At 35.3% G+C, this 27,505-nt stretch overlaps 3 protein-coding genes and 1 pseudogene across 3 annotated transcripts; 2 read left to right on the top strand and 2 right to left on the bottom strand.

The window, feature by feature from the left end:
• Positions 1-2,793: 2,793 nt before the first annotated feature.
• On the top strand, positions 2,794-3,309 carry LOC129894926 (uncharacterized mitochondrial protein AtMg00810-like). Its single transcript, XM_055970516.1, has 2 exons — positions 2,794-2,995; positions 3,140-3,309. Exons 1-2 carry the CDS (start codon positions 2,794-2,796, stop codon positions 3,307-3,309), a joined length of 372 nt encoding a protein of 123 aa, XP_055826491.1.
• A 1,007-nt stretch (positions 3,310-4,316) lies between these two features.
• LOC129893743 (CBL-interacting protein kinase 5-like) lies at positions 4,317-9,374 on the top strand (annotated as a pseudogene).
• A 593-nt stretch (positions 9,375-9,967) lies between these two features.
• Positions 9,968-14,584, bottom strand: LOC129896568 (probable LRR receptor-like serine/threonine-protein kinase At3g47570). The gene is made up of 4 exons (XM_055972503.1): positions 13,523-14,584; positions 12,694-12,909; positions 10,628-12,619; positions 9,968-10,523 (listed from the first exon to the last, which is right to left on the bottom strand). Exons 1-4 carry the CDS (start codon positions 14,580-14,582, stop codon positions 10,189-10,191), a joined length of 3,603 nt encoding a protein of 1,200 aa, XP_055828478.1. The 5' UTR covers positions 14,583-14,584; the 3' UTR covers positions 9,968-10,188.
• Positions 14,585-26,772: 12,188 nt separating this feature from the next.
• Positions 26,773-27,270, bottom strand: LOC129894925 (receptor protein-tyrosine kinase CEPR1-like). Its single transcript, XM_055970515.1, has one exon. The coding sequence runs from the start codon at positions 27,268-27,270 to the stop codon at positions 26,773-26,775; it is 498 nt and encodes a 165-aa protein (XP_055826490.1).
• Positions 27,271-27,505: the final 235 nt, after the last annotated feature.

Genomic DNA, 27,505 nt, shown 5'->3' with positions numbered 1-27,505 from the left:
TTGGGATAAAATTTTAAGGAGTATTTTTTTCCTTGCCTTGGCCGAAACTCCCTACTCTTTTTCCTTAGAATTTTTGCTCTTCTAACTTCTTCCAATTCTCTTGAAAGTTCTAGGAGTTGGAAGATATAAAGACCCCTAGGTGAAATTACCATTTTGCCCCTCACCTTTTCTAATATCCCCAAATTGAAATTCCAATTTTGTCCTTAGCCTTTTGTAGTATTTCCAAATGTGAAATTCCAATTTTACCCTTAATCTTTTCTACTATTTCCACTTTAAAATTCCAATTTTATCCTATAACTTTTCCAATATTTTCACATCCCAATTTAGTCATAAGAATTTTGTATCCAACAAAATCCAACATAGCCTTGTTACCATTATCCCCAAAATGTCCTAATATGGAAAAATACGGGTCATAACAGCAGCCTAGTTGGGGAGGTTAGACAGTGCCTCCTTGCCCGTTTCCTACATTCCAGTGGCAGCCAAGGCCCAATCCAAGGGCCCAATGCCCTTCAACCTCTGGGCCAGGCATACTTGGGCCCAATCCTCAATCTTTTAATGCTCTTGCACCTTCTGCTCCTAGCTACACACCCACCGATATTAAGACCGCTATGCATGCTCTTTCTTTTTTCTCAACCCGATGAGAACTACTACATGGATACCGGTGCTATATCTTTCATGGTGGCGGATGCAGGTATTTTCTCTTCTTATTTTAATTCAAGCAATAAGCATCATAATATTGTTGTCGGTAGTGGTCATTTAATTCCAATTATTGGTCACAGTCGCACTATTTTTCCCCCACCCTCTCCACTATTTACCTTAAACAATGTGTTACATGCTCCAAAACTCATCAAAAATCTAGTCTCAGTTCGTAAGTTTACCACAGATAATATGATTTCTATATCATTTGACCCTTTTGGTTTCTCTGTTAATGACTTACAAACGGAGAACATACTAATGAGATGTGATAGCACCAGAGACTTATATCCACTTTTCTCTAACTCTCAAGCCGTTTCTTCCACCAATCAATCTGCTTTTACTACTTTGCCTTTGAATATTTGGCACAATCGTCTAGGTCACCCTGGAAATAATATACGTAAGTCTCTTTGTACTAAAAAGTTTATTGATTGTAACAAGGCTTGTAAAACTTTTTGTTCTTCTTGTCCTCTTGGGAGATATTCTAAGCTACTTTTTATGATTCAGTTTCATATACTTTTCTTTCGTTTGATATTATTCATAGTGATATTGGACTTCTCCCATTGTTAGTACTTCCGGCCATTGTTATTATGTTCTTTTTCTTGATGACTATAGTAAGTTTCTGTGAACATTTTCTGTTGCCAGGAAATCTCAAGTCAAACACCTTTTCTTAGTTTTTCATGCTTTAGTCAAAATTCAATTTGAACGTAATATGAAGACGTTTCAGTGTGACAATGATATGGAATACATCAATGGAACTTTTATGGAATTTTTTGAGAAACATGGCATGCTTTTCTGTCTTTCATGCCCTCATACATCTCCTCAAAACGGAAAGGCCGAAAGACACATAAAATCCATCAATAATATCATCCGAACTCTTCTTGCTCATGGATCCATGCCACTATCCTTTTGGAATCATGCACTCTCCATGGCCACATATCTTCTCAACATCCTTCCTTTCAAGGTATTGAATAATCAATCACCCGCTCAAATCTTATATCAAAGTGATCCGCATTATTCGAGTTTGCGTATTTTTGGTTGCTTATGTTTCCCATTATTCCCCTCATCTACTATTCATAAATTACAAAAAAGGTCCACTCCTTGTGCTTATTTAGGTCCGGCTCCTAATTATCGTGGTTCAAAATGCTATGACATGTTGAGTGGTAAAATCATAATTTGTCGTCATGTTCATTTTGTTGAAACTGAATTTCCATTCTCCAAACTTTACAAAATAAAAAATTCGAATTATGATATTTTTAGTGACACTATTAATTCCCATTTAATATATTATTTGTCACAAAATTCCACTCAATCTACATTGCAAACTAACCCACCTAATCAACCGGACCAACCTGTGAAGCCCAAAACAAATTCGGCCTCTCTTCCTCAATCTGGGTCGTAGTCTCACACGGGCCTTGATCACACCTCACCTCATGCTGCTTCTCCTACACCCAGCCCAGCTATCCTGACCCCTCCTCACACCACTTCTAGGACTACTAACCCTATTTTACACCGCATGACCACTCGTACATCTAACAATATTCTTAAATCCAACCCCAAATACTCTTTCAACTACCACATTACGATCACTACTGATATTTCTCTTATCCCAAAAAATCCTGTTAGTGCGCTTCGTGATCATAATTGGAAAAGTGCAATGTTAGATGAATTTAATACTTTAATTGAAAATAAGACTTGAGAATTAGTGCCTAGGCCACCTAATGTGAATGTTATTCGGGTATGTGGATTTTTCGTCATAAACATAATTCTAATAGTTCTTTTGAGCGTTACAAAGCTCATTTTGTTGGTAACGGAAATACACAACAGCAGGGCATTGATTGTGATGAAATATTTAGCTTCGTGGTTAAACCGGCTACCATTAGAGCAGTTCTCAGCATTGCTCTCTCTAAATCTTAGCCCATTCATCAAATGGATGTCAAGAATGCTTTCTTACATGATCGTCTCAGTGAAACAGTTTATATGCATCAACCCATGGGTTTTCGTAGCAAATAATTTTCAGACTATATTTGCCTTCTGAAAAAGTCTTTATACGGGTTAAAACAAGCTCATCAGGCTTGGTACCAAAGATTTGCTGATTTTATGGCTACCATTGGGTTCTCTCATAGTAAATCAGATCACTCTTTATTCGTTTACAAGAATGGTTCTGCTATTGCTTATATTCTGTTATATGTGGATGACATTATTCTTACAGCTTCTTCTGACCATCTTCGTAAACATATTATGGCTCTCTTGTCTTCTAAATTTGCTATGAAAGATTTTGGTCACCTGAGTTTCTTCTTGGGTATTGTTGTCACCCGTAACACCTATGGTGTCTTCTTATCTTAGACACAATATGCTACAAAAATTATTGAACGTGACAGAATATCTAACTGCAGTCCCTGTCCTACTCCTGTTAACACTAAGTCCAAACTTAGTGCAACCGCAGATACTCTGTATGATGATCTGACTAAGTATCGTAGTCTTGTAGGTGCTCTTCAGTATCTCACATTCACTCGGCCAGACATTTCATATGCCGTGCAGCAGTTCTGTCTTCATATGCACGCTCCGATTAATGAGCACATGTGTGTCCTCAAGCGTATTATACGCTATCTTTAGAGTACTTTAACCCACGGTTTGCATTTGTACAAATCCTCAGTTAATCGACTTATCTCTTATACAGATGCTGATTGGGGTAGGTGTCTTGACACCCGTTGTTCCACTTCTGGGTATTGTATTTTTCTTGGGGATAATCTGGTCTCTTGGTCTTCCAAATAGCAACCTACTCTCTTCCATAGTAGTGTAGAGGCGAGGTACAAGGGTGTTTCTAATGTTGTTTCTGATTCATGCTAGATCCGAAACCTACTACTAGAGTTGCATTGTCCCATTCAAAAGGCTACCCTAGTTTATTGTGACAATGTGAGTGCGATATACTTATATGGCAACCCAGTTCAACATCAATGCACTAAACACATTGAGATGGTTATTCACTTCGTTCGTGAGAAAGTGGCTCGTGGCGAAGTACATGTGCTACATGTGCCGTCCCGTTATCAAATTGCTGATATTTTCACAAAAGGGCTTCCGCGCATTTTATTTAATGATTTCCGAGACAGTCTAAGCATACGAGAACCTCCACTTCGACTGAAGAGGTGTGTTAGAATATGTTAAAATATATTATGCCTTTAATAATATATTTTGAATATATTTTAATTAATATTGTACTTTTGTATTTATAGCAAACATATGTTAGAATATGTTAAAATATATTATGCCTTTAATAATATATTTTGATTATATTCTAATTAATATTGTACTTTTGTATTTATAGCAAGCATATATTTAGGTTCCTTAGTTTTAACTATTAATATCAATCTTTGTATTTAGCATATCTTGTAATTTATATATATTGACCAAGTTCAATAAAATTAAGCAAGCAATTCACTTCCTTCACTTCCAACACAAAAACACCTCCTCTAACCCTGGCTAATTTTCCCCTAAAGTTCTTTCAACAAATATTCCCATAAAATCCATGCTACAAAAAAAAATTCACTTGGCAAATACGCGATGATTTGCCAATAATTTCAATTTTTCGGTGCGCTTGGCATCATCTGTCCTCCAGGATTATGAGCATGAAGAGCGCAAAAATGGAGAAGAAGGGCACAATTTTGATGCATAAGTATGAGATTGGTAAATTGTTAGGCCAAGGTACATTTGCCAAAGTCTTTCATGCAAGGAACCTCAAAACAGGACAAAATGTAGCTGTTAAGGTAATTGACAAAGAAAAAGTCATGAAAGTTGGCCTAATTGACCAAATCAAACGTGAAATTTCAATCATGAGGTTAATTAGGCATCCAAATATTGTTGAACTTTATGAAGTAATGGCTAGCAAAACAAAAATTTGTTTTGCAATGGAATATGTTAGAGGTGGTGAATTATTCAATAAGGTTGCTAAAGGGAGGCTTAGGGAATCAGCAGCGCGAAAATACTTTCAACAATTAATCGCGTCTGTTGATTTCTTTCATAGCCGAGGAGAATATCATCAGGACCTGAAACCCGAAAATATACTCCTAGATGAAACCGAAAACCTAAAGGTTTTCGATTTTGGTTTGAGTGCTCTTTTCGATACTAAAAGACAAGATGGCCTCCTCCACACGACGTGTGGAACTCCAGCATACGTCGCGCCAGAGGTCATAAATAAAAGAGGGTATAATGGCAAAAAGGCAGATATTTGGTCATGTGGGGTGATTTTATTTGTCTTGTTAGCTGGTTATCTTCCATTCCATGACACAAATTTAATGGAAATGTACAAAAAAATTAGTAAAGGGGTATTCAAATGCCTTGAATATTTCCCTTATGAAGTGAAAAAACTACTTTCAAGAATTCTTGATCCAAATCCATTTTCAAGAATCACATTAGCTAAGCTAATGGACAATAATTGGTTCAAAAAAGGATTCAAACAAATTGATAAACCACTAATTTTGGATCAAGAACACGACGACGATGATTCGCCTCGTAGTGTTTTTGATATTGTGGATGATTCAGATGTAGAGTGTTCTTCAGGACACAAAGAACAGAGTTCATCAACAATGAAGCCTACTTGTTGAATGCTTTCGATATCATTTCTCTTTCTCCTGGTTTTGATCTCTCTAGCTTGTTTGAGATAGATAAGAGTCGTAGATCGAATGCTAGATTCACGACACAGAATTTTGCGTCCACTATCGTCTCGAGGCTAGAGGAAGTTGCTTCGATGGGGAGTTTTAAGGTATGTATGACCCTCCTTTTAAAGGTTAAACTGTTAGGGAGAAAATACTTTATTTTCTTGATTATTCTTAATTCAACATGTCCCATCATAGGCCAGTCTATGTAACACCCCAGAATTTGTTTTGCAAAGACTCAAACATTTCTTCATGTATGCGTAGACTCGAACCGAAGGACTTGTAATTTTATATATTAGTTAGGATTAATTCCTAAGTATTTGAAGGGTATTAGATGTGGTTTAGGGTCATAATACATCTCTAACACCAAGTCGAGTCCAAAGAATTAGTCTCGACTAAGTTTCCGAATAAGTTCGTATAAGGGTCAACTTACAACGACCATATATCTTTGAATATAACGAACTGGGTGACCCACGACCTACCAAATTAAAGGTCTTTGAGTCTTCTTTCCAATGCCACTAAGATTTCAATTTTTGAAGTTTGGACTCAAAAGTTATGACCCTTTTACTACAAACTAGTACTGTAGAATTTCAGGCCTAGACTCCAACTGCAGAAAATTTAGGTTTGGCGCTCTAGTGGCGCCCGACGCCACTATAGCGCCAGCAAGATTTTTGCCCAGTTTTCCAGATTTTGAAGAGGGGCAACTTGGACATTTTCTCTAAACATATATACCCTAGCTTGGAACGTTTTGGGATCATTTTTCAGCCTCCCACCTCCCAAAAACCCTAATCTTCATCCCCTCTTCTCTTCCAAACATCTCCAAGAAGAAATCCTCTAAAAAGCTCAAGGATCCAAGATCTTCAAGTTATGTCTTTGGTTATCGGTGGGATGTTCTTCATTTCAAGTTATGTAAGGCTAACCTAAAATATGGATTTAGTTCTTTCATATGCCCCATAGATGTGTTGGATGAAAATGGTGAAAAGCTTGAACCTCCCATGGAGGTTTTCTTGAATTTTTCCCAAAATCATAGAAAGATTTTCTTTTTTACTATTAATTGATTGATGATTTTCATGACTTGAATTACTAAATAGTTATCTTTCATATTATTGACTACAAATGAATTTTTGTATGTAAATTCATATGTATTGATGGTGTTCTTGAGTTGAGTTTTGTTGAGAGTATGGATTCATGTATTCATTCATATTAATCCAAGATGTGATTTCTTTTGTCATAATTGTCTTGAGGTTGAGGTTGATGATTTTTGTGTTTAATAAAAATAATATTATTTTTCATAGTGAAATGAGGTATTTTTTTACATGAGTTTGATGAAATTGATTTTGAGTTATATGAGAATTTTGGGATAGTTATGAATGCGAAGGGCATAAAAAGAAATAAAACCTTGGTAGAGCTAAAATGTCATTTTGTTTTTATAAATGGAATATAGAATTAAATAAGAATTTTGGAGCAAGATGTTTAATAATGATGTCAATGATGATGTTTGATGATGATGTGAATGATGATGGTGTGAATAATGATGTGAATGGTGGTTATTTAACATATGTAGAATGATTGATGAAGAGGTTATGTTGATGAGGAGGTTGTGTGATGAAGTGGATTGGAGTCTAATGTGATTATGTGATATGTGATTTGCATAATTTAATTCGATTGGAGTCTTATGAACATTTTAAAAATAAATGATCTTTTGAGAAAGAGTTTTAAATAAAAAATTTGTAAACATTTTGCATAAACTATTTATACACTATTTTTGAGTTTAAAGAATGATTATTTTCATCTATGATTTAAAAAGAGTTTAAGCATGAGTTGAGTTTGAGAAGTCTTTTAATTATTTTTGAACATGAGTATTTTGAGTATAAATGAGTTGAGCATTTTTATTTAAAAATGTCAATTTTTACTTTAAAATGTCAATTTTTGAGATTGAGTTGAGATTGTATCAATTTTAAGGAGAAGAGTTTGATGATTTGAGATGAGTCGATTTGAAAGAAGGTCCAATAAGGCTAGATTTGATTGAGTTTTGAAAAGAGTCCAATGAGACTAAATGAGTTGAATTGAAAGAGTCCAATGAGACTAAATGAGTATTTTGAGTATTTTACTCACTTGATAGATATGAGTATATTGAGTCTTGGGAGGAGTATCGAGCACCGAATTGGGTAAGAGTATAGTCCATACTCAAACCAATAAACTATGTCGCCAAACGTAGGAGAGGATTGAACTATTAAAGTCGGATGCTTTCTAAATTATTATCCTGACATGATAGGACTTGATTGGTTATGGATCCATGATTATTGATTCGTTTTTACCCTAGCAAGGTATGAACAGAAGTGGCAACAATGTCGGCTTGTTGTACTATCACTCGCTCATATGGTGATAGTTGCCGATTAGAAAAATTCCTAATTGAATGGATTGTGCTTGATATGATTGGTTTGATTGGGATTGTAGATGATTGAGTTGAATTGAAAAACATTGCATAATTTTAATTTGCATATCTATTGAATTGAGTTGATTGCATATGATTGGATTGGATATGTGATTAGATTGGGTTGGATGTGTGATTGGATTGGATTAGATAATATGTGATTGAATTAGAGTTGATGGTATGTGATTGGATTGGATACGTGATATGATTGGATTGAATCGGAATATATATGGTTGGATTGGATCGGATTATACATGATTAGATGGGATCGAATTGTAAATGATTTGATTGAACTGTATTGTACATGATTGGATTGGATTTTATGGTATATGATTGGTCTTTGTCTAAAAATGTATTCTTACTTTATACTTATGACACTTCGATTGAGTCTCTCTTATCTTTCTGATTTGAGATATTTGAACCAACGTTATTCTTCCTTGAGGTATGTTTCATTCTGCCATATTACATACTCGTACATTCCATGTACTGACGTCCATTCGGACCTGCATCATTTCATGATGCAGAGACAGGTTTAAGAGATCATCAATAGGAGCACCATTGAGGATCTATACACACTCAGCGTATTGGTGAGTCCTTTCCTACATTCGGAGGACACCGCTTATGTTATTCTTGCGTCGAGTTAGCCCTTTTCATTTTGAATTGAGGTAGCCATGAACATGTCATTGGCACCAATTGGATAGTAGTGATAGAGGCTTCATAGACTAGATAGTGATGGGTCGATTGAGTATTTTCTTTCCTTGAATTATTCTTGTCAAACTATTTTTAATGACAAAGATTGGAGTTTGATTTGTTGGCCCATGGCCTTCCTTTCTTGAGTTAGATCGTTGATTTGGATTGCCCACCAAATTATTTCGTTATTTTAAACTTTCTGCTGATTGATTGATAGTGAATGGATGTGTGATTGGACCAAGTGGTTCGCTTGGGGACCAGCAATGGTCTTTGAGTGCCGATCACGTCTAGGGTATCCTCTCGGAGCGTGACAGTCTAATTCTTTTTTCAATTATTATCCGAGCACATGACTTCTTTTTTTAAAAATAGAAGGTGGTGAGATTTCGACATACTATGTTGAAATTTATGCAAAAGTCGAAAATTTCACTAAAATTGTTCAAGGCTTAATATATATCTTATTTGACCCATACACACAATATAATTTCGGTCAAAAATGTTTAACTGACCATCCTTGAGCCTATATGTGACTTTTCTCATCTAAGAGTTTAATCTGACCACCTTTAGCTTATGTGAGTTTGCGTGTATGACCATCTTAGCTAAAAATTTAGAATTTTAGAACGAACAAACTTTATTTACTTCATTATGTCTTCAACAGGTAAAGAAAAAAGACTGGATGGTGAAAATGCAAGGAAGCAAAAGAAGGGAGAAAAGGGCAATTAGCTATTGATGCAGAGATATTTGAGATCACTCCAGCTTTCCATGTTGTAGAAGTGACAAAAATCAGGAACACTGCAGAATACAGGAAGTTTTGTGATCAAGGATTAAAACCTTCATTAAAAGATATAGTTTGGACATGGCAGGGAAATGAGCAACAAGAAGTGGAAAATCAAGAAATCAAAACTTAGAGGTAAAAAATATGAAAACAAAAAGAGTTGTGGAGTATAGTTTTTCACTTGGGAAGGAATTGAGGGGGCTAATTAACATTTTTCTATTTTTAATTGGTTGATTTGTAATATCTTGAAGAATGGATGCTGACTTTCTGCTTCATTAGAGTATAAATTGGAACTTAATTAGAATAGATATATATAATATGTGTACTGTATTGAAAGAAGAGAAAAGTAAAATGTTCGATAAGCTATGGAGCAACGATAAAGTTGCCTCTATGGGACTTATAGGTCATGATTTTGAGTCGTGAATTCAATCATTGATGTTTATGTCGGGTAGTTTGCCTACATTACAATTTACAATCCATGGAGTATACCATTCTTCGTATCTTGCATGAATGCAGGATACTTCGTGCATCAAGTTGTTTATGTTTTTTTCTAAAATCATATAGGCTTTATGACTAGCATTTTTTGTCATTCCTCTTTTTGTTTGTTCTCTTGATGTTATATGTCCTCTTAGTGTTTCCCATGTAAAACATTTACTATATTACTTGCCTATTTGTGTTCATATAGTTGATTCCTCTAACAATTTACAAAAAGATCATTCTGCTTCAAAATTTTCAAGAGGATCAATATACAAGTTCCACCATTTTGCAACACTACTTTTAAGAGGAAACAGTAAAATTTATTGCAATCAACTAGCATTTCTGAAAACAGAATCATGCACTAATCAAGTGCTAAAACAAAACCAAAAAAAAGAAAAGAAAAGAAAAAAAGCAATCTTTCCATAAAACAAACGAGTGATTTGGAGCAATACATTCCGAGAACATGCTCATCATGCAAGAAGTTGAAGCTTGATCTTCTGTAGAATCCCTACAACATCTTTCATGTTTGACCTTCTTGCCGGAGATTCAGCACAACAATTTAATGCCACTTTCATGATTGATGACACAACATCTAGCTTCTTTTGTAAGCGATTATCTAATTGGGTTACCAAGTTGGCATCTACAACATCCATTACTGCCTGTGGAAGTGAATAACTCACCCATTGCTTCAAGCTAAGATCTCCCTTAAACTCATTAGGCTTTCTCCTGGTAAATGTTTCCAGCAACATGATCCCGTAGCTATAGACATCGCATTTTACTGACACCAATCCATCCAGTCCATACTCTACAGTGCAACAATTAATTTAAAGATGCAATATACTTTCTTGATTGGAAAAAAGAAGAGGAGGAAAAATCAATGTTCAAATTAGCAAAAACAAAGAGACATACCCGGTGCAATATAACCCAATGTTGCTAAGGTTTTTGTGTACAAATCACTCTCATCTTCACCAAGTAGTTTTGCAATACCAAAGTCGCTAAGGTGGGCAACCATATCCTCATCTAGCAAGACGTTACTAGGCTTTATATCACAGTGAATCACGGGAGAGGAGCAACCATGGTGAAGATATTCTAACGCACATGCCACATCTATCACAATGCTTAGTCTCTGCATGATGTTTAAGAAGTAGTTGTGTGAATACAACCACTTCTCAAGACTCCCATTTGGCATATACTCGAGCACTAAAGCCTTAAAATCAAGGTTGGAACAACTAGTGATGACTTTCACGAGATTCCTATGGCGAAGCCTACGCAAAACTTCACATTCTGTATCAAAACTCTTGAATGCCGCTTCCAGTTGCAGGTTGAACACTTTAACTGCAATGGCAGTCCCACTTCTGAGAACACCTTTGTAAACAGAGCCAAAACTTCCAGAACCAATCAGATTACTCTGGCTAAGCGAATCAGTTGCTTGAAGCAGTTCATAGTATGAAATTCTTTCTCTCGTTACGGTAGGTAATGAATCAGCTTGTTGAGGTACTCTTTTACCTCTTCTATACCTTATCCATACAAACACAAAGGTAATAGGAACAAATACAAGTGCAATTCCCAGCATAAGAAATAGAACAAGCATTTTTTTACTATTTGATCTGTGCTTTGATGATGTGGGGCATGGCGGGACACTAAACCTTGAAGAACCACACAATGCTTCATTATCGATGAAAAACTGACTCGAGAGGTTCTTGAAAGGACCCCCCGAGGGAATTTCACCGTACAACTTGTTGTCAGAAACATTGAAATACTTCAGGTTTTGAAGCTTCTCCAAAGACATAGGAATGATTCCTGATATATTATTATGAGAAATGTCTAGGAATTCCAAACCTACCATGTTGCTCATTGAGTCAGGTATAGATCCTTGAAACAAGTTGTGTCTCAACGAAAGGTGCACCAAATTTTGCAATCCTCCAATTTCTCTTGGAATTCCATTTGAGAATTGATTCATCGTCAAATCCATCAGTGTCACAGCCTTTAGATTTCCAATTTCTGGAGGTAAAGAACCAACCATGTTATTTGACGATAAGTCAAGAAGCAGTAAATCTTTAAGATTCCCTAAGCTTGTTGGGATATTGGAACTCAATTTATTGGACCCCAAATGTATCTCTCTAAGGGAGGTGACGTTCCCTAAACAATTAGGAAGAGATCCTGAAAGTTGATTTTGACCCAAGTAAATAGCACCCAAATGCTGCAATTTACATATATGATCTCCAATAAATCCTGTAAGTTTGTTGTCACTCAAGTTGAAGCGCTGAAGGTTTCTCAAGTTCTGAGTTGATGTTGGAATCGATCCACTTAAGTCGTTTTCAGAGAGATCAAGGTCTATTAAATTGGTTAAGTTTCCAACTTCATGTGGAATCTGGGCGTTGATCTTGCAAGCAGAGGCATCAAACTTTTCAAGAGATGTGGAGAAGTTCCCTATGGAGACAGGAAGCGCGACACTTAGTGGGTTGGAATGTATAGAAAGGAATGTCAAATTTCTGCAATTGGTTAATGAAGTTAGGAAGCTTAACGACGAATCGCTGGTTAAATTGTTTCCCCCCAAGTTTAGGAACTGTAGATAAGTTAAATATCCAAGAGAATTGGGAATCAAGCCACTGAGTTTGTTTTGTGAAAGCTCTAGATTAGTAAGCTTTGAACAATTGGAGATAGAAAGAGGAATAGTCCCACCAAGATTGGTTAATTCACTCAGATAAAGCTGTTCAATGTTGGGTAAGATAGAACCAATGTTTTGTGGAAGGGTTCCTGATAGATTGTTGGATGTAAGATCAATTAGTATCAGCCCTGATATGTTGAAGATTTCCATTGGAAGTGAACCACTAAAACTATTAAACCCAACACTAAGTTGCTCCAATTCAACAAGATTTCTTATCTCTTTGGGTATTTCACCTGTCAACACGTACATGAAGAAAGAATGAATAGTAGTAGTTAGTTCAATACAATATACTTTTTGCAGTGCGTACCAGTAAACCTATTATCGTCAAGATATAAAAATTGCATCTTGGTTAAGTTGCCAATCTCCGGTGGTAAGGATCCCTTGAGATTGTTCCTCCATAGTGAAACAAATTGCAACGAGGAGATATTGCATATGGAGATGGGGATAGAGCCGGTAATCTGGTTTATCTCCACCACTAACTTCACCAAATTAACAAGATTTCCGATTTCTTGTGGAATTATCCCTGCATTTAATGTGTAATAAAAAGTATCTGAGGTAATTAGATACAATAGTACTAGCATTCGTCATCATATCATATTATATATGGAAGAAGTTATGTTATTATTTAATTTACAAATTAGCAAAAATTAAACTAGGGTCAACTCTTCATAACTCTCAAAAAGGTGAAAAGTTGGAGTAAATTGCATTCATTAATGATTTAATATATACCACATTCATCATTTGAATAAATGAACAAAAACGTATAAAAATTTGTGCATAATAAGTAATAGTGATCACTATTAGAATTGTCATTTGGTGTGATAGATAAGAGGAGTTAATCTCGAGATAATTTTTGAGTGTCCTTTAATCCTTTGTTTGGTTACAGAGATTGTTATAACTTATCCCAAGATTAATAGAGATAAGATACCCTTTAATTGAATGAGATGATTGAGGACTATTAGGGGATAGAGTTTCTCTATATATAGTTAGCTCAACAGGATTGACAGCTATATATTTAGGACATAATTTTTTTAAAAAAAAATCAATAAATTTCAATATAATATATCCATTATCCTTAAAAATGTGGTATACATTGAGATTATCAATTAATGCACCTACTAGTAAGATAAAAATACCTGTGAAATGGTTGGATCCAAGATGCAATGTTTGCAATTTACTCAATCTTCCAATTTCACTATGTATTGGTCCATCAAACTCATTTGTTGATAAATCCAATATTTGAAGTTGTGAACAATTTGACAAACTTGAAGGCATATGACCATGAAGCTTGTTTTTTGATAGATAAAGCCCTGTGAGTATTGAAAGACCATTGCATAAACCATTTGGAAGACTTCCTGATAAGCTATTATTTGTAAATGCAATGACTTCGATTCTAGAAATATTGAAAATAGTGAATGGTATAGAACCCGTAAGTTGATTATCTTCTATCAACAACGAGTTCATGTTGTGAAGATTTCCTATCCCTTCTGGAATGTTCCCTTGAAGTAAATTGCTAGATAAAACTAACATCTCCAACCTTGAGGCATTCGAGAGTGACAGAGGAATAGGCCCTATGAGATTGTTTCCATACAAGCTTAAATATCCGAGGTTTTCAACACTTGCAATCTCCTTTGGAATTTGACCTTCTAACGAATTGAATGTCAAATCCAAAGATTCAAGCTTTGAAATATTAAAACATGAAGAGGGGAGTGAACCGGTGAAACTATTATTTCTAAGACTTAGATATTGAAGTTGGTGTAAAAACCCAAACCAAGAAGGAATCTCCCCTCTAAAGTTGTTGAGACTTAAATCAATAAACTTAAGTCGACGTAAGCATGCCATTTCTTGAGGCAAATTTCCCTGGAAATTGTTGTTTCCCAAGTCAAGAGAAACAAGAAATGTGAGGTTTCCAAAATCACGGGGAATCCTGCCCGTAAGAGCCATGTTGGAAAGATTCAAGGACTTCACTCGTTGGTGACGAGAGCCACAAGTGATTCCAACCCAATGGCAAACAGAAGAAGTGGGAGACCAACTTTCATCAAAGAAGTGAAAGGGGTCCGAAGTGATTTGAGATTTTAAAGAAAGAAGAGCTAATTGATCAGTCGTAATGTTGGTATGGGTCATGGCTGAACTTTCCATAACATAGTGAAGCAACAAGAGGATTGTTAAGAGAAAAAAAGTGAAGGCTTTCTCCATTAGTAGTAGGAAAATGGTATGGCTACTAGCCATTTAACAATTATTTATATAAAAAAATTGATTTATTTTTTACTTGTTTCAGAGAACATTATTTTTAATAAAAGAATATATACACAAGATTAACTTGTATTTGCTGTTATTGTTTGAGGAAAAATTTCCAAGTAATGTGGTCCTAAAGACTTGACAAACTGGAGAAAACCAAAAATCAACCAAGTCTTGCAAACGTAAATGTGGTGGCAAAGTTATTCCTCTAATCTGTTCAAAAAAAGCTCAAAATCATATTTAAAGGATCAAAATAGACCTACTCTCATACATACAATGTACACGAGCTATATTGAGATTTTTACTTGATTAGTAATAGAGTACTAATTTAGTATGGTTTATAATTGATTCTAGTTACTTATGAATGAATATGATAGTGTGAAAAATATTGTAACTCTCAAAAGATAAATATTCTATTTGTAGTTTTAATATCTTAACCAATTTTAATTTTTTTTTAATTCAGAGGTATTTTTATAAATTTATATTCTTGAAAAGAAAAAAAACACCATTAGTTTGTATTGGCTGTCATCGTCTGAAGACTTGACCAATTAGACAACCAAAGTCTTGCGTAGAGTTTGTGCCAAAATGTGCAATTAGAATGTGACATCATGAGTACAATCAACATTACACAGTGAAATAGTGTAAAATTGTGACATAAGTCAATTTGGTTTGTGAGAGTAATATATAATTATACTCGATATAAATGGTTTAAAAGTTGATTGATAAATGGTTGGTAGATATAAAATGATGTCTCTTTTTTAACAAAATATAAATTTGTGTGTCAATTTTTGTATTTGAAAAATGTAAAAATCATGATATGAAAATTCAAAAAATCTGCAATTTTTTTCCTACTACACTTTTCAATATCTGTTAACTCTAAAGTGTGTGCACTTTAGATTTGAAAAATGTAAAATGGCGGATTCTCTTGTTGGATCGCAATTACATTTTTAATTTAAGTTAACTGAGGTTTGGAATGAAAAGTTTGTTATTTGCCTTCATTGATTAAATAGGTGGGTGCTTACTCTACTTTGAGACAACATAAAATATATATGCATCTAAGATTTATTTGTCGATCATCACGCTACCCTTGGACTATTCCCTATAGATATTAATGAGGTGGGAAGGACGGATAGTGCCTAATATGGATATGAATATTTCCCTCATATTTGATCTTTCTTAGGTTACTCTCACAAGTGAACAAAAAGGTGGATCATCTGTCCTTGAAATACGACAGCTCGGCTATTCGGATCTTTTGTATGATCGTTTAGCCAGGTATTTGAATCATACTATTTTCGAAATTCAACTTTTCGCATTCAATAACAGCCTTCACTCTCTAGTATAAATGAATCTACTTAAAAATGCGTAATTAAATTTCCTATGAAATCGATAACTATCAGATGCCCCATATCTTATTAAGTGTTTCCATTCTCACAAATGAAAATTGATCTTTACAAGCGAATGATTTTCTCTTGTTGTTTATGTAGTCCCACGACATAAGTTCAATGGCAAAAGTAATGTCATTGGGCATAAGTTCAATGACATAAGTAATGTCATAGAACATAAGTTCAATCACAAAAGTTATGTCCCAAGACAAAATTTTCTATTGCATACTGAACTTATTATTCCCGAGGGCAAACATTCTCTACTTAGTTCTATCCTGCGAAATAAGTTTTACCAGTAAAATTATGTCATAGTTAAAGGTACTTTGCCCCATAAGTTTTCTTTAAATGATCATGATGGGAAAAAATTAAATGTTTGTCCCTCTTGGGGGGATTGAACACAACAATCCAGTGCCACTTTCATGATTGATGCCACAAAATGTCATGCGATTCGTGAGTTTGAGCGTATTGGACCTCATTTGACAAATGAAATTTGATATTTACGAGCGAATGATTTTACCTTGTTTGTATTTGCAGTCAGTTGCAAGTACTCACTCAGGGTTGAGATCTATCCTTTATATTCAAGGATTCAATTCCTGAAATACCACATGATATGTTGCCCACAAAATGTTCGATGTTTTGCCTAGCGAATTTGGTTTAAATTGTTAGTGTTTCTACTAAGTCTCAGATGTTACTCTAATAGTGTGTGCCTTAGTGTTGTATTCCCCAGCATTGGTGCCTAATCTACTTTGAGACAACATAAAAAGAAATACTAATCTTAGATTTATTTGTTGATCATCAATCTACCCTCTGATTCCTCCCTCCAAAAATGAGGTTGGCGGAAAGGATAACACGCCCCGGGAGGGTACCCTAGGCGTGACCGGCACTCAGAAACCATTACTGGCTCCCAAGCAAACCACTTGGCCTGATCACACATTCGTTCATTCATTCAATCAGCAGAAGACTTAAAATAAGGAGATAATTAGGTGGACAATCCAAATCAATAATCTAACTCAAGAAAGAAAGGTCATGTCCAACAAATCGAACTCCAATCTATATCATTAAAATAGTCTGACAAGAACAATTCAAGGAAATAAAATACTCCATCGACCGATCATTATCTAGTCTATGAAGCCTCTATCACTACTATCTAATTGGTGTCAATGACAGGTTCATGGCTACTCAAATCAGAATGAAAAGACTAAACTCAACACAAGAATAACATAAGTGGTATCCTCCGAATGTAGGGGAGGACTCACCAATAAGCTGAGCGTGAACAGATCCCCAACGGTGCGCCTGTTGATGATCTCTTAATCTGTCTCTGCATCATGAAATGATGCTAGTCCAAATGGACATCAGTACTTGGAATGGATGAGTATGTAATATGGCAGAATGAAACATACATCAAGGTAGAATAATACCAGTTCAGATATCTCAAATCAGAAAGATAAGAGAGACTCAATCAAGGTGTCATAAGTCTAAAGTAAGAATAGGGTTTAGACAGAGACCAATCATATACAATCCAATCCAATCATGTACAATCCGATCCAATCCAATCATATACAATTCGATCCAATCCAATCATATACAATCTAATTCAATTCAATCACATACCAACCAATCCAATCCAATCCAATCATATACAATCCTATTCAATCCAATCATATATCATCCAATCCAATCATATATAATCCAATTCAATCTAATCACATACCACCTAATCCAATCCAATCATATATCATCAACTCAACGAATAAAGACAAAGGACTCAACTCAATAGAAATGTGAAGTAGAGTTTAGAAATGTTTTACAAATTGACTCAATCATCTACAATCTCAATCAAACCAATCATATCATGCACAATCCACTCAATTTGGGATTTTCTCTAATCGACAACCTTCACCTATGAGCCAATGATGTACAACAAGCCGACGTTGTTGCCACGTTCGTTTAATACATTGCCAGGGTATGAATGAATCAACCAATCATGGATCCATCAATCAATCAAGTCCTATCATTTCAAGACAATGAAATAGGGAAGCATCTGACTTTAACGGTTCAATCCTCTCCTACGTTGTCTACGTAGTTCATGGGATTCGAGTAGGGACTATACTCTTACCCAATTCGGTGCTCGATACTCCTCCCAAGACTCAATATGCTCATATCTATCAGGTGAGTAAAATACTCAAAATACCCATTTAGTCTCTTTTGGACTTAGTTCAAATCAACTCATTTAGTCTCATTGGACTCTTTTAAAAACTCAATCAATCTGGTTTTATTGGACCTTCTTTCAAAATCAACTCATCTCAATCATCAAACTCTTCTCTTTAAATTTGATACAATGTAAACTCAATAAACGCAGTAATTATTAAATGCATTTAAAACATAACTTTAACATCTCAACTCAATCTCAAAATAGATATTTTAATGTAAAAATGCTCAACTTGTTTATACTCAAAATATTAATTCTCAAAATAATAATTAAGATACTTCTCATACTCAACTCATGCTTAAACTCTTTCTAAATCAAAGATGAAAATAATAATTCTTTAAACTCTAAATAGTGCATAAATAATTTATACAAAAAAGTTTACAAATTATTTTTAAAACTCATTCTCAAACAATCATTTATACTCAAAATTCTCATAAAACTCCAATCAAATCAAATTATGCAAATTATATCATGTAATCACATTAGACTCTAATCCACTCCATCTCAAAATATCATCATCAACATTACCTCTTCATCAATCATTTTACTTTTAAAAAAATAAACATCACTTACATCATCATCAAACATTTTGCTCCAAAATCCTCATTTAACTCTATGTTCAATTTCATCAATACTCATTAAAATATGCATCATCCAATCTGAAAGCAATACTTTATTTATACAAGGAAACCATCAATCTCAACGTCAAGACAAATTATGACAAAAGTGAAATCTCATCTTGGGTTCATGTGAATGAATACATGAATCCATACTCTCAACAAAACTCAACTCAAGAACATCATTAATACGTATGAATTTATATACAAAAACACAATAGAAATTATAGATAACCCAAGAAGTCAACTCATGGAACCTAAAAACTCAACTCAACTCGAATCAATGAATATGTAGGGCACATGGATGAAATCAATCCAACGTTGTGAGTAGCCTTACATACCTGAAATGAAGATTATCTCACCAAAAATCAAAGATATAGCTTGAAGATCTTGAATCCTAGCTCTTCTTCTCTTCTCCAATTCTTGTTCTCAATGTTCTTGGATGTTTTTGGAGAGAAAACTCCTTAGAAACTGATATGGGGGAGGAATTTAGCCCAAAACGTAGAGGGGAAAGGTGGGGAAAAGACTGAAAAGCCCCTCCCAAAAATGAAAACTTGGCAGAAATTTGAACTAGGTTGGAACAAGTCCGCGTCGCAAATTTGTTCCCCCCATAGTTCATTTTCCCCCAAAATCTTAAGTTGAAGCAAAACTCGCCAAGTCCGCAACGCGGACTGGTCGCGCACTCTTCTGGTTAATTGGACATAAATTTTTACTCTGAAGTCGTAAAAATGCAATCTTGCTGGAGTTGTAAAGAAGACTCAAATACCTTTAATTTCATAGGTGATAGGCTACCTAATTCACTATATTCTAGGAGATATGGTCGTTTGAAATTGACCCTTATACGAACTTATTCGAAAACTTAGCCGATAGAAATTCTTTGGACTTGGCTTGGTGTTAGAGATCCCTTATGACCCTAAACCACATCTAATGCACTTAAAATACTTAGGAATTGATCTTAACTCATATATACAATTATAATTTATTCAGTTCGAGTCTATACGCATATGAAGAATAATTCGAGTCTTGGCGAAAAGAATTTGGGGTGTTACAAAGGAGAGTGCCTAACTTATTATACGCATACAGATATTCCCTGTCATTGAAATCTTGATATAGTTCCAACAGGAATATTCTTCGACTCTCTTATAGTGTGTTAGTATATTCTTTTTATTTTTCTACAAGGATAGATATTATAACAACAAACTATCTAGCTTAGCTAAATGCCAGCCCCCCATGGTGAACTACATCGGAAAGGGCATTCGATCTCTCTTTTATGTATTACCTGCATATTTGTATTCATATTGTTAATTTAACCAATAAAATATTCTGCTTCAACATGATTAATCTTGTTTCAGTTATTCAATTTATATTTACACTTTCTTCATTGAAGGCTCTGTAGAACTCTAAATTTGAATTTAATATTATTACTAATATTTTTTGGATAGAACTTCTTATTTGTAAGGATTTAACTGAAATAACTAGTAGTTTTGAGATTGAAGGCTTTCTCCATTTGTGCAAAAATTAGTAGAAAAATGTTATGGCTAGTAACCGGTAAATTTGAGACTTTAAATAGGATATTACAACAAGAAGAGTTATGGCAGTTTAGCAAATATTTTCAACATACAAGTTATTTTGAAATAAAAGTTTCTACGACCATACTCAGCATGCAAGAAGTTGAATCTTGATCTTTTGTAGAATCCCTACAACATCTTTCATGTTTGTCCTTCTTGCTGGAGATTCAGCACAACAATCTAGCGCAACTTTCATGATTGATGCAACACAATCTAACTTCTTCTTTAAGTGGTTTTCCATAGGTGATACCAAATTGGCATCTACGACATCTATTACGGCCTTAGAAAGTGAATAACTCACCCATTGCTTCAAGCTAAGATCTCCCTCAAACTCATTAGGCTTCCTCCTAGTAAATATTTCCAGCAACATGATTGTAACACCCCAAATTTGTTTCGCCAAGACTCGAACCATTTTTCATGTGCGTGTAGGATCGAACTCGATGACTTCTAAGGGTCAACTTCAAATGACCATGTATCCTAAAATAGGATAAATTGGATGACCCATGACCTACCAAATTAAAGGTCTTTGAGTCTTCTTTCCAACGCCGCCAAGATTGTAAATTTTGGTGTTCGAAGTCAAAAGTTATGACCATCCTAAGACAGACTAGTACTACCAGAATTTCAGACCTGGATTGTGACTGTAGGAAGCCTGGGCTTGGCGCCGCAGTGGCGCGACGCGCCACTATCTTGCCAGGAATAAGCCTCAGTAGTTTGGTCCCTGGCGCGGCGCGCCACTGGGAGATGTATAGAGTTTTTAAGCCTATTTTTTCCAGAACCCAGAAAATATAGGCTTGGCGCTGTAAGGGCGCGACGCGCCACTATCGCGCCATAAAACAGCCTCAGTAGTTTGGTCCTTGGCGCGATGCTCCACTATCCGATGTGCAAGTTTTAAGCCTAAATTCGACTTGGTGCCGCAGTGGCGCGATGCGCCACTATCGCGCTAGGAGCATTTTTAGCCTGTTTTCCAGATTTTTGGAGAAAGGGCAATTTGGGTATTTTCCCAAATTATATATACATCTGCCTTGGGACATTTTAGACCATTATTTCAGTCCCTCTCTCTCTCTAAAAACCCTAGAAATCCCCTCTCTTCTCCTTCAAATCCTTCTCCAACAAAGAGTGCCTTCAAGAGCTTCAAGAATTCAAGTCTTCCCATTGAAGACCCAACAACAAGGTTTCTTCGAAATCTACTCTAAGGTATGTAAGTCTAACCTAAAATATGGATTGAGTTCTTCCATATGCCCATGTATGTGTTAGATAGGAGTTGTGAAAGATTTGAACCTTCTAGGAAGGTTTTCTTGAAATTTTTCCTAAACCCTAGAATATCTTTATATACTAAAAATTGATGGATGATTTCATGACTTGAATTATTAAATAGTCAACTTTCATATTATTGACTACAAATGTATCTTTGTATATATATTTATAGGTATTGACGATATTCTCGAGTTGAGTTTTGTTGAGAGTGTGGATTCATGTTTCATTCACATGAACCCAAGATGAGATTTCTTTTGTCATAGTTGTCTTGAGGTTGAGGTGGATGGTTTTTTGTATATATGTATTGATTGGAATGAGAAGAGGGAATTGGAATAGTTATGAATGTGAACGACATAAAAAAAAGAATTAAAACATTGGTAGAGCTAGAATGTCACTTTTGTTTTTATAAATGGAATGTAGAATTAAATAAGAATTTTAGAGTAGATGTTTGATGATGATGTGAATGATGATATTTGATGATGATGCGATGATGATGTTTGATGATGATGCGATGATGATGTTTGATGATGATGTGAATGATGATATTTGACGATGATGTGAATGAAGAGGTTTTGTTGATGAGGATGTTGTGTGATGAAGTAGATTGGAATCTAATGTGATTATGTGATAGGTGATTTGCATAATTTGATTGATTGGAGTCTTATGAGCATTTTGAAAATAAATGATCTCTTGAGAAGGAGTTTTAAATAAATGATTGTGAGCATTTTTGCATAAACTATTTATACGCTATTTTGAGTTTTAAAGAATGATTATTTTCATCTATAATTTTAAAAAAAAAGGAGTTTAAGCATGAGTTGAGTTTGAGAAGTCTTTTAATTATTTTTGAACATGAGTATTTTGAGTATAAATGAGTTGAGCATTTTTACTTTAAAATGTTGATTTTTGAGATTGAGTTGAGATTGTATAAATTTTAAAGAGAAGAGTTTGATGATTTGAGATGAGTCGATTTGAAAGAAGGTCCAAGGAGGCCAGATTTGATTGAGATTTGAAAAGAGTCCAATGAGACTAAATGAGTATTTTGAGTATTTTACTCACTTAATAGATATGAGCATATTGATTCTTGGAAGGAGTATCGAGAACCGAATTGGGTAAGAGTATAGTCCATACTCGAACCAATAAACTATGTCGCCAAACGTAGGACGGGATTGAACCATTAAATTCGGATGATTTCCATGGGATCGAACCGTTAAAGTCGGATGTTTCCCATTTTATTATCCTAACATGATAGGACTTGATTGGTTATGGATCCATAATTGGTTGATCGTTCATACCCTGGCAAAGTATGGACAGACGTGGCAACAATGTCGGATTATTGTACTATCACTCGCTCATATGGTGATAGTTGTCGGTTAGAGAAACTCCCAATTGAATGGATTGTGCTTGATATGATTGGATTGATTGTGATTGTAGATGATTGAGTTGAATTGTAAAATATTGCATAGTTTAATTTTCATATTTATTGAGTTGAGTCCTTTGAGTGGATTGTTGAGTTGATTGTATATGATCAAATTGGGTTAGATGAATATATGCTTAGATTGTACGTGATTTGGTTGGATATGTGATTAGATTGGATTAGATGATATGTGATTGACTTAGAGTTAACGACATATGATTGGATTGGATTGGATTGTACATGATTGGATGGGATCAAATTGTAAATGATTTAATTGAATTGTATTGTACATGATTGGATTGGATTGTATGGTATATGATTGGTCTTTGTCTAAAATGTATTCTTACTTTAGACTTATGACTGAGTCTTTTTATCTTTCTGAGTTGAGATATTTGAACCAACGTTATTCTCCTTTGAGGTATGTTTCATTCTGCCATATTACATACTGTACATTCTACGTACTGATGTCCATTTGGACCTGCATCGTTTCATGATGCAGAGACAGGTTTAAGAGATTGTCAATAGAAGCACCATTGAGGATCTATACATACTCAGCGTATTGGTGAGTCTTTCCCTACATCTGGAGGACACCGCTTATATCATTCTTGCATCGAGTTAGCCCTTTTCATTTTGATTTGAGGTAGCCATGAACATGTCATTGGCATCAATTAGATAGTAGTGATAGAGGCTTCATAGACTAGATAGTGATGGGTCGATTGAATATTTTATTTCCTTGAAATTATTCTTGTCAACTATTTTAATGACAAAGACTGAAGTTTGATTTGTTGGCCCATGACCTTTCTTTCTTGAGTTAGATTGTTGATTTGGGAATTGTCCACCAAATATTCTCTTTATTTTAAGTCTTCCACTGATTGAATGAATGAACGGATGTGTGATCAGGCTATGTGGTTCGCTTGGGAGCCAGAAATGGTTCCTGAGTGCCAGTCACGTCTAGGATACCCTCTCGGGGCGTGACATGGCCGGCACTCGAAAACCATTGTTGGCCTTCAAGCGAACCACTTGGTCCAATCACACTTCCATTCAGTCACATTCTATTAGCTAAAGACTCAAATCACAAGGATACTATTCATAATTAAGGCCAAAGGCCAACCACATATCCAATCAACAACTAACAAAAATAAAACTAGTCAAAATGAACAATTCAATATTTTCCACACTCTAGTCTATGAAGTCTCTATCAACAATCTAGGAGGTTCCAATGACAGGTCCATGGCTACCATAATTCAAAATAAAAGAAAACTAATCAAAGTTAAAAAGATAATTTCGGTATCCTCCGGAAATAGGGAGGACTCACCAATTAGCTGGAAGTGAATAAATCTTCAACGGTGCACCGGTTGATGATCTCTAGTACCTATCTCTGCATCATGAAATGATGCAGGCCAAATGGCTTCAGTACGTGGAATGTACGAGTATGTAAAATGGCTGAATGAAACAAACATCAAGAAAGAATCAAATCAACTCAGAATCTCAACTCAAAGGAAGGCACAACTCGATCAAGTGTCCTAAGTCTAAACAAGAATATGGTTTAGACAAGACCAATCACATACAATTCAACCCAATTCGACTCAGAGTACTATCAAGACCTATATGAAAGTTTCTCTTATTCGACAACCATCACTTATGATCTAGTGACAGTACAATAAGCCGACGTTGTTGCCACGTCCGTTCATACCTTGTCAGGGTATGAACGAATCAACCAATCATGGATCCATAACCAATCAAGTCCTATCATGTTAGGATAATAATTTAGGAAATATCTGATTTTAATGGGTCAATCCCCTCCTACGTTTGGCGACGTAGTTATTGGACTCGAGTATTACTTACTCTTACCCAATTCGGTGCTTGATACTCCTTCCAAGACTCAATGCTCATAAAACTCTATACAATCAACTCAATCTAATCAGATCGACAAGTCTCATTTGGACCCTTGTTAATTCATCAATTTTATCGCAATCAACATCTCAACTAATCATACCATCCAATCAATCCCAATCACATCTTTCAAGAGTAGTTTAAATATGCATTTATGGCAACATTTAATCCTATCCAATCATTCCTTCGTTCATTTCACCAATCTTTTGGGGACTCATCAAGACTCCAAGACTCTAAATCAATAATTTAAGACAATCAACATGTTTAAGTTTTTAACAAAAATATATTTAACAACTCATATCAATCATGAAGCATTTATCAATTTCTTGACTCAACAACATCAACATAACAAAAATTAAGTTAATAGATGAAAAAGACTCATTTGGACGTAAATCTATCAAGAAACTCCATTCTTATGGACATTCAATCTCAAAGAAGATGTAGAGCACATGGGTGGATTCAAGCCATGCTTTGAGTAGCCTTACATACCTTGGTGTAGATATTGAAAAAACCTTGATGTTAGGTCTTCAATGAAAAGCTTGAATCCTTGAATTTTTTTGAGGGCAAGTCTTGTTGGAGATGGATTGAGAGAGAAGAGGATGAAGATTAGGGTTCTTTTAGAGAGGCAAAAGACTGAAAAAATATGGTCCAAAACATTCCAAGTTAGTGTATATATGTTTAGGAAAAATGTCCAAGTTTCCCTTCATCAAAAATCCGTAAAAATGGGCTAAAACCCTGCTGGCGCTATAATGGCGTGCCGCGCCATTGCAGCGCCAAGCCTGCAATTTCTGAAATCTGGAAAATGGGCTTAAAAACCTTGCAGGTGCTTTAGTGGTACATCGCGTCAAGGGCCAAACTATTGAGTCTAGTTTCTGGCGCTATAGTGGCGTCGGGCGCCACTGGAGCACCAGGTCTGAAATTCCTGTAGTGATAGTCTAGGCCTGAAAATTCCTGCAGTGATAGTCTGTCGTAAAATAGTCATAACTGTTGACTCTGAACTCCAAAAATTGAAATCTTGGTGGTGTTGGAAAGAAGACTCAAATACCTTTAATTTGATAGGTCATAGGCCACCCAGATCGTTATATTCAAAGAGATATGGTCGTTGGAAGTTAACCCTTATACGAACTCATTCGGAAACTTAGCCGAGACGAATTCTTTGGACTTGGCTTGGTTTTAGGGATCCCTTGTGACCCTAAATCACATATAATACCCTTAAATTACTTAGGAATTGCTCTTAACTCAGGTATACACTTTAAAATCGTCGAGTACGATCCTATACGTACACGAAGAATGGTCCGAATCTTAGTGAAAAAATTTGGGGTGTTACAGATAGACAATGAATCAGCTTGTTGAGGAGCTCTTTCACCTCTTCTATACGTTATCCATACAAACAAAAGGATAATAGGAGCAAATACAAGTGCAATTCCCATCATAAGAAATAGAACTAGCAATTTCTTCCTATTTGATTTGTGCTTCGATGAAGTGGGGCATGGCGGGACACTAGATCTTGAAGAACCACATAATGCTTCATTGTAGATGAAAAACTGACTGGAGAGGTTCTTGAAAGGACCCCCCGAGGAAATTTCACCAAACAACTTATTGACAGAAACATTGAAATACTTGAGGTATTGAAGTTTCTCCAAAGAAAAAGGAATGATTCATGATATATTATTATGTGAAATGTCTAAGAATTCCAAACCTACCATGTTGCTCATTGAGTCAGGTATAGATCCTTGCAATTTGTTGTGTCTCAAAGAAAGGTGCACCAAATTTTGCAATCCTCCAATTTCTCTAGGAATTCCATTTGAGAATTAATTCATCGACAGATCCATCAGTGTCACAGCCTTTAGATTTCCAATCTCTGGAGGTAAAGAACCAACCATGTTGTTTGACGATAAGTCAAGAACCACTAAATCTTTAAGATTCCCTAAGCTTGTTGGGATATTGGAACTCAATTTATTGTAACCCAAACGTATCTCTCTAAGGGAAGTGACATTCCCTAAACAATTAGGAAGAGATCCTGAAAGTTGATTTTGTCCCATGTAAATTTCACCCAAATGCTGCAATTTACAAATGTTATCTCCAATAAATCCTGTAAGTTTGTTGTCACTCAAGTTGAAGCACCGAAGGTTTCTCAAGTTGCCAATTGATGTGGAAATTGATCCAACCAAGTTGTTTCCAGTAAAATCAAGGAATAATAAGCTGCTTAAGTTTCCAACTATGCTAGGAATTCGCCCTTTGATTTTGCAACTGTAGGCGAAAAACCTTATAAGAGACGTGGAAAGATTCCCTGTTGATAGTGGAAGCATGCCGTTTAGAGGGTTCACATATAGATAAAGATATGATAAATTTCTGCAATTGGTTAAGGAAGTCATGAAACTTAACGAGGAGTCGCTTGTTAAATTGTTTTCCCCCAAGTTTAGGAACTGTAGACGAGTCAAATATCCAAGAGAATTGGGAATCAAGCCACTGAGTTTGTTGTGTGAAAGCTCTAGATTAGTAAGTTTTGAACAATTGGAGATAGAATGAGGAATAGTCCGTACA

The sequence above is a fragment of the Solanum dulcamara genome, chromosome 7, assembly GCF_947179165.1.
Source record: "Solanum dulcamara chromosome 7, daSolDulc1.2, whole genome shotgun sequence".
Taxonomy (NCBI): domain Eukaryota; kingdom Viridiplantae; phylum Streptophyta; class Magnoliopsida; order Solanales; family Solanaceae; genus Solanum; species Solanum dulcamara.
The sequence above is the reverse complement of the archived record's forward strand: the minus strand, read 5'-3'. Positions and strand labels throughout refer to the sequence as shown.

Coding starts and splice junctions, on each gene's coding strand:
- LOC129894926 (XM_055970516.1), top strand. CDS start 2,794: ATGGCTACCATTGGGTTCTCTCATAGTAAATCAGATCACTCTTTATTC. Junction 2,996..3,139: donor TCACCTGAGTTTCTTCTTGG/GTATTGTTGTCA, acceptor GTGCAACCGCAG/ATACTCTGTATGATGATCTG.
- LOC129894925 (XM_055970515.1), bottom strand. CDS start 27,270: ATGCTTCCACTATCAACAGGGAATCTTTCCACGTCTCTTATAAGGTTT.
- LOC129896568 (XM_055972503.1), bottom strand. CDS start 14,582: ATGGAGAAAGCCTTCACTTTTTTTCTCTTAACAATCCTCTTGTTGCTT. Junction 12,910..13,522: donor TGGATCCAACCATTTCACAG/GTATTTTTATCT, acceptor CATTAAATGCAG/GGATAATTCCACAAGAAATC. Junction 10,524..10,627: donor ATTGGGTTATATTGCACCGG/GTATGTCTCTTT, acceptor GTTGCACTGTAG/AGTATGGACTGGATGGATTG.